We start from the raw sequence: 7,940 nt of genomic DNA, 5'->3' as shown, positions 1-7,940 counted from the left end.
ATAGTTATTTTCTGAGGTGTGAAAAGAATGCATACCATAGGACACAAGAACAGAAATTGATAACAAGTCTAAAAATATATTAAATAAATTACGTCAAAAACTTTGTTTCTCCTGAAAACAGTGTACACACATGAGAAAGAGCAGGGGCACTCCCATCTAGGGAAAAACATGTAGAAAAGACCGTGTCATTTTTGAGATGTTCATGTGCTACTTTTCTCCTGTCTGAGAAGAGCTGCTCAGTACAATTCTTGAAGAATGTCTATAGTATGTGATGACAGATTCAAGTAGAAAGAACAAGGTTAAAACAAAATATACTGCTGGTTTAACTGCCAGTCACTCATTTTCACCAGATCAGTTACTTTGTATTTAGACAGGTTCCGATTGGTCCTTCTAATGAAAAAGCTTTCGTCTCACCAGAAGAAAGCTACTTTAGCTCACTATGATTTTAGTTCTTTGAATATGTATTTCCCAGTCTAAGTCTGATTCTTCCGTTGCTGTTCCATTCCAACCATCTATATGTGATAACACACAAACAACGCTTTGCTTTGGCTAACCAACAACCACCCAAAAAGTCAGTGGCTCACCGAAAAATTAAAATTTTAATTATTTTTCTGCACATTTTCTTTTTACTGACCCAATTCATATATATATTCATGCCATTTCTGACATGAAGTCTCTGAAATGTATTTTGCATTTTGTTATTGTATTGTCACCAGACCTTGTCATATTGCAGTCTTGCTGCAGACAACAGCCTATTGATGACAACGACAATTTCTTGCCTGCAAAAACTTTCTAAAAAGTGTCACTGTGTTTGTTAACTGTTAAAGTTAATTACATGACAGTATTTACCCTCTGCTCTTTTCTTCTTGCTGGCGGGGTAAGGATGTTAAAAGGTAGGATAAAAAATGTGGCTCACATGGCTTTGGTTAGATTAACTTACAGTCTCACTTGTGAGACTTGTGAGCTTGCTAATGTCCCAACAGAAAAGCTATACTTTTAATGTGCTCATGGAAAATAATGAATAGCCAAGTCCACTTAAATAGGACCCAGACTATGAAGAACCATAAACACTCGGACTTGCATCAGCTCTGTTTCAGTGCAGAAAGTGTACAGTACACAGCAAGTCCAGCAAAGGTTACAGAGAACAATGGAAACCTGATATATTTCAGCTCAGTGCAAGCTTCTAGGTTATTTTTAATAAGAAATAATTCTCTTCAGACTCTTTTGGAAAAAAAAATAGCTCACCTTGACTGAGAATGTCCAAGAGGGGAACTTTAGGAGGCACATATGTAGATAAAACACATTCCTTCATTATACAACAGTTTTTCAGTCAGTCTGATGGGACTTCTTAAATTATATGTGATTACTGAACTCGTTATAAGTAGTATAACTGATATGGTTGGTCAAACGAGGGGGTAGAAATATTACTGTAGAATTGTTTGTTCTTTTTATCATTACAGTCACTCGTTGTATGCATCAGAGGAGTTTATTTTATTGTCTAGTCTAGAAGCAGGGTTTTAGGCAAATTCATTCTTAAAGTTATTTCCTATTCATTAAAAAGCTTGTCTTCATGAAGCATGCAAGTGAGCATTCACCAGCGCCACCAAAATGATCTCTTCATATATATTTTCAACTGCAAATTCCATTTAATTTTGCACAGAAATTAAATGGAACTGAACACTTTACCCAAGTTCATGTTACCAATCAGAAATGGTGTGTTGCTGATCTTCTCAGTAGGATGTCTGACTCTTTCCATGATAAGTGGAAAAAGTTTCCAAATTCAGACAGGCTTATCGTCATTACCTTCTTTAGGCCTCATGTACAAACATTTGTGTTCATTCATCTGTAAAATGATGCGCAAAATATGAAATATGACCACTAACCATTTAAATTAACTTATTTGCTATTTTGGAAATGTGACAATCATGGTATATGGTGACAATGCAGACTCAAGGTCTACATTGTCTTACATTTGGCTAATAGTCTATTTACACAGGGCGAAAGACTAGTTTACAACCAGTAATAAAGGAAAAGGTGTTCCCTGACTGATCGTGAGTTGTAGGAGGTTGACAGCAGTCCCTGGGAAAATGATCACTGAAGGCCCAGTCACACTAGCTGAAAGACCTGTTGGTGACCCCCCTGCTAAGGAAAAATGTGTATTCCCCAAAAACTTAATGATTGCTTTGGTCACTATGATGATATTGTATATTTTTTTTGAATGGATGTGACCGACTTATAGAAACACTTTCCACCTACTGTCTGCACTGCAGTGAAACCAGAAGTGCGACACAAACTGGAAAAGGAGGCTGTTTGTCTTCAAAGTAAAAGGTTTGCCTATTTAAACACAACTATTACTGTGAAGCTGTGAAGGTAGTAGTTTTAGCTTAGGAGGTAGAGTAGGTTATCTATTACTCGAAAGGTTGGTGGTTCTTTCATTGACTGCTCAAGCCTGCATGCCAAGGTATCCTTGGGCAAGATACTAAATCCCAAGCTGCTACCGATGGTAAATGGACTGGTTCTTATATAGCGCTTTTCTACTCTTCTGAGCACTCAAAGCACCGATACCGATGTATTCACTGGATGAATAAGTGTGACTGTTAAACTGTCATGTAGACAAAACATAGAAAAAAATATTTGTGACTGCCAGTGCCACCTGCCAGCCTCCTATTAGATACCTGTGGTAACATTTTCAAAATCCTATGTTGCCTTATTCAAAATCCTAAGTTATCGCACTTACAAGATTTTCAAAAAAACTGAGAGCCTAACTTTTAATATCAGCACCTATCAATTTTAAACTTCCCATGTCACCTCATTCTCGAGTTGTCCCATTCACAAACTTGTGAGTCCACACTGCCGGCCTGGCCAGTGACGACAATAAACCATTTGCCTACTGCTCAGCTAGTAGTAAGCAAGTATTTACAGACAAATATGAAAAACTACAGTCAACCACAGCAATATGGTTGCTAGCAAATAAAACAATCACTGGGAAGTTTTTGGTGCAGCATTTTCTTTTCTTTGTCATATTTAACCCAGCAGGAGCCATGAAACTCCAGAGACCACTGTCATCCAGTCACTAGCAACTGGCTGTTGTATCACATCCAATATGGCTGGCAACTGCAGCAGTGTGTGAATGAAAAACCTTAATATGTGAATGGAAAACTTGACATAAACATTATCAGTAATAATTACTTTCCTGTAAGCATTTTCCATTTTTCCATTTTAAACATTTCAATGAATTTTCTGTGAAAACTACAGATAGTTTCAAAATCCACTGTAGCAATTTAATTTAACTGAAACTTACTAAAAGGGAGGAAACTTTTGTATCTTTCTTGGACAACAGATATCCCATGCTGTATGTTTTGTAAGCAAATGACAAAAGGTGAACTAATTCCACATAGAAGGACGCTATGAGAAGATGATGAGTAATTAATCAGGAAACATTTGGTCTAAATTGGCTGTGTGACAAGCTATCACAATTTTGATGTGCTGGAACAAGACATAAGTAAAACAAAAGAACTTTCACAGCATAAATAGATGGATCATATAGTTGCCTGTATTTAAATCCAAATCTCTCCATGTTTGGTTGTTCCCTGTGTTTTCAATAGAACTATTTAGAATATGTTGGTCTTAGGTTTTGATTTTTTTTTATCAGATGTTAAATAGGCAAAATTGTTCAAAATCAATTAGCACCCCTTCTGTCAAAAGAATGAATAAATGAAAACTGTCAAATATGCAGTGGGGCCACAAGGCGACATTTCTTTTTAATACAAATGATTAAGAATAAATAAAACAATAATGCTACAGAGAGCAAATTTGTAAAAATTCAAAAATATGGGAAATTTTCAGTTGCCCATAATAATAATGTTACAGTTGATTGTCAGAATAAAAAGTGTGGTTGGAAATAATGCAGAAATGACAGAAATGACGGGTGCAAAGTAGCCTAGTTTTCTAAATTAATGAGATGGTGATTGCAGAATTTGTAAAATATACATTTTATATATAATTTGTGCACAAACACTATATACACACACACACACACATACACACAAATATATATATATATCTATATATATAGATATATAAATATATATATGATGTGTGTATGTTCTCCGTTTGTTTAGAAAAATTCTGTACAAAGCATTATACAGAGCTTTTCTGTCATTAATTTCCATAAAGCAATTATCAGTGGACCTTTCTTTGATTCCATTTTTCAGCATAAACCCAGCAGACCTGTGAGTCCTGCTCTCCAGTGAAATGCTACACAGATGATAGAAGACACTGAGACCCTTTCTTGTTCCCAGTTTAGCAGCTTGTCAGTCAGGAAAAATAACGACACAAAACAGTAGCTATTCCCACACCAGCGGAGATGGAGGCATTTCAGAGGGCTGAGCCACTGTGGAGCTGTTCAAAAAACAGGGCATTAAGTGAAAGGAGTTAATATTAGCAATATTTAGTTAAGAGTAAAACATTTGTTAGTTGGACACAAAGGTTTAATACCACCAATGTTAACTGCTAGAGTTAATGATAGTAGTGTACTACTTAGAGGAGCCACATGCATGCTAGTTCACAATGGCATGTTGCTGATCTTCTCAATAGGATGTCTGACTCTTTCCATGATAAGTGGGGAAGGTTTAAAAATTCAGACAGGCTTATCATCATTACCTTCTTTAGGCCTCATGTACAAACATTTGTGTTCATTCATCTGTAAAATGATGCGCAAAATATGGAATATGGCCACTAACCACGTGACATTAACTTATTTGCTGTTTTTTTAAATGTGATGGTGGCCTCACTGGAAATGGCTTATTACACCAGAAAAAGGTATTTTACAGATTTTATGTGAGTGTGTGTATGTGTGTGTTCATCCGGGATTTTATGACATTGGCAGTGTGTTTGGGATCCTTGCCATGCTAAAAAAGAAGTCATTGCCAATTAGGTGTTTCCAGATGGTAGTGTATGGTGGATCAAATGCTGATGGTACTTTTCTGTGGTCATAATTCAATTAAATTTGACAAGATCTCCAACAGCACAGGCTGACAGGCTCAGATTTCTGTAGACACTCACTGTATCTCTCTCCTGACATTCTCTGTGCATACTGATGACAATTTCAAGCATAAATTTCAAATTTGGATTCATTCACAAGACCTGTTATTCCTGATTTTAAGTCCAGTTCTTGTGTAATTTTGTAATTTTTCTCCCTAAAATGTCTCCTTGACTTGCATTTCTGTTGAAGATTAAGTGAACAACAGATGCATCTATCACGTCCTGTGTTGTTCCTGTATCATTCATCTGCTGTAGATAATGTTTTTTTCCCCATTTGGTAACAGTTTGCTAGTAACTAAGTGTCTAACACTGGTTCATCCGATGCCTTTGTATTGCTTGATATATTCAGTTAGTCAGGTCACTTAGCAAAAGAAATATTCCTCCAAAATGCTCAGGTACAAGAACTGGCCTGAAAATGGGACAAAAAAGCAACCAATGTCCAGAGAAAACCTTTAGAAAGACCTTCAGCAAGTCTATAGGACTGTTGCTCAAGAAAAAAAAAAGTCTGGCTCCCAGAAAGCAGGGTGGATCAAGACTTTGGCACAGTACAGTATCTGTAACTCATGTACACAATATTTAGTATTAGTGTGTGTTCATACTGCTAAAAATTACAGATTCTCCTACCTGATGAAGCTTTTGAAAGCAGCTGATTGAGGATTAATGCAGAGTGGTACTCTACTTCCCTTTTGCTGTTCCAAAATGAATTGATGGATAATTTCTGTAAGAGAAACACGCAAATCATCATTCATTATTAATGATCCTAATGCCATTGTGAAGTTTTTTTTAAATATATTTCCCATGCTTACATAAAGATCAGAATTATGTTTTCTTTTCTTTATTATCTTGCTGCAGTCTTGTTACCAGTGTTACCACTCAGAAAAAAGAAAACCATTGCCTTAGCACTGGTATTGGAGTAGAAGAGATAAAACAGGATGCACAGAAGTCAAGGAGTTTCAACGTTTTATCCTGAAAGTCTAATATTTCAAGCTGTAGCAGCATGTCCCTCTTTATATTTGGGAATCTCTGAGCTCCTGCAATGATATCTCATCAAAATAGCAGTAAAGCAGCAAATTCAAGGTACACAACAAGCCCAAGGCTAGATTTGCACTATTGTAGAGTCTTTACAATACTAAGCACCTTGGGGCGACAGCTGCGATTTGCTGCTATGCCAATAAAATTGAATTGATAATGATCTCCATTGTTAATATGACAGTTGGGTTAAAATGTTTGTAAGGAAGAAGCAGACTTTTTTATTTTTAACCCAAGTGTCTGTTAGTTCTATTAACTTATTTTCATTTATCAAAGCCAGGGCTGCAGGGTTTATTTTTGTTGATGTTTATGCGCCTTGCAAATAGAAACAAAAAGAGCAAACAAATTTACCTTTGACTTGTCTTACAGAGCTCAGATTCTTCTCAAAGCCATCATCAAACTTGGTGTTAGTGATGGGCTCAAAGTCACTGGTGTACACGCGACCCGAGGATGTGGTATAGCAGCATTTGCACATGCACGTGTGGTAGCGAAGTCGACCCTCGTCTAGATAAGGATGAGCCAGGGCATCTTTGGCTGAAATCCTCTTTGACTGGAGACCAGATACAAAAGTTAAATGTGTTAAATTTTAAACTGTTACTCTTTAAATACAGGCAAGAAACAATAAGTAAAGGACTGGTGTGAAAATCACTGAATGGCCCTTTTAGAAAAGGCACAGATTAAACTGTCACATCCCTACTGGACTGTGAGAACACTAATACTACCTCAAATAGACTTACATGACCATATCATTATCTAAAAGCAGACTGTGTGTAGCCACAGTAACCTGGTTTCATCAGTGTCAAGGATGGGTTTGATGAAACTGGACAATGATGGAAATTACAGGATCAATGATGGCCTGAACTCATTAAGGATGCTCCTGCTTTGAGAGCTCAAGTAATTGAAGTGGGCTTTCATTATTATGGTTCAAACTATGTTTATTATTCCCATGTTGTTGATTCTGTTCATCTGGCCATAGCGTTTTCAGTGAGAGAAACGTTTTGTCACTCATCCAAGTGACTTCCTCAGTCTCACCAGACAGCAGATTTTCCCCAACCTGCAAGTTGAATCAACTTTTTGGGATTTCCTTACCTGAGTAATTGAGTATACATTAAGACATGTGTGTATTATTGTACACAAGCTACTTAGTGAAAGGGATTCATTTACAAAACATAATGTAAATCAATATATATCAGAATGCCTCACCGGATCAAACACCAGCATCCTGCAGAGAAGGTGCACTGCTTCGTGGGTTGCTTGGCTGGACAGTGTGTACAGAACAGGAAGGGATGGCTGTAGACCAAACATCACACCATTTAGAATGTTGCCCTCTCTTTCAGCTTCTGGCACATCTTACATTCATATGTTTCTTACAAGTACAAGAGGAATAAGTGAACAACAAGCCAACAGTACAATTTTAGATTTAACAGCAATGTTACAAATATATTTTCCAGTTTATCATCTATAGCAGGGGTCGGCAACCCTAGGCACGCATGCCACAGTTGGCACGCGAAGGGTTAACTGATGGCACGGCCATAGCTGGACTGGCCATCGGGCATACCGGGCATTTGCTCGGTGGCCCAATGATTTTTTTTTTTTGTAACGGTATAAACAATGAAAGGTGGTGGATTGGCCAGATGCTGGCCGGTGTGTAAAAATAACTCAGTTGTTTGGTGGTGGCATCGCAGAGCTTCCACAGATTCGGTAAAATTAACAAGTGGTGGAGGCCAGCACGTGGATGAGAGAGATCGGCGGCAGGACGAGGAGAGACCCGAGGCGGCCGCTGGTCCGAGCGTCGGGTGAACTGAACTTCAGGTAAGAAGTTATGACCTGCAGTCTATCTGGGTCAGATATAAACCAAATTTAGGGGT

General features: G+C 37.6%; 1 protein-coding gene and 1 long non-coding RNA gene across 2 annotated transcripts in view; both read right to left on the bottom strand.

Annotated features, from left to right (window-relative positions):
• Positions 1-1,497: 1,497 nt before the first annotated feature.
• LOC146504659 (uncharacterized) lies at positions 1,498-4,210 on the bottom strand. Its single transcript, XR_014868702.1, has 2 exons — positions 2,925-4,210; positions 1,498-2,479 (listed from the first exon to the last, which is right to left on the bottom strand). It is a non-coding gene; the product is annotated as an uncharacterized LOC146504659 (long non-coding RNA).
• Positions 4,211-4,235: 25 nt separating this feature from the next.
• Positions 4,236-7,940, bottom strand: part of nlk2 (nemo-like kinase, type 2) — a 52,091-nt gene continuing 48,386 nt past the window's right edge. Inside the window, exons 8-11 of the mRNA XM_085130767.1 lie at positions 7,276-7,362; positions 6,424-6,622; positions 5,668-5,761; positions 4,236-4,401 (exon numbers count right to left, since the gene is read on the bottom strand). Coding sequence (XP_084986893.1) covers positions 4,347-4,401; positions 5,668-5,761; positions 6,424-6,622; positions 7,276-7,362 — 435 coding nt within the window. The 3' untranslated portion in view covers positions 4,236-4,346. The remainder of the gene's footprint in view (positions 4,402-5,667; positions 5,762-6,423; positions 6,623-7,275; positions 7,363-7,940) is intronic.

This window comes from Neolamprologus multifasciatus, chromosome 14, assembly GCF_963576455.1.
Source record: "Neolamprologus multifasciatus chromosome 14, fNeoMul1.2, whole genome shotgun sequence".
In the NCBI taxonomy this organism is placed as follows: domain Eukaryota; kingdom Metazoa; phylum Chordata; class Actinopteri; order Cichliformes; family Cichlidae; genus Neolamprologus; species Neolamprologus multifasciatus.
Note: the sequence above shows the minus strand (reverse complement) of the source record. Positions and strands in the feature narration are given on the sequence as shown.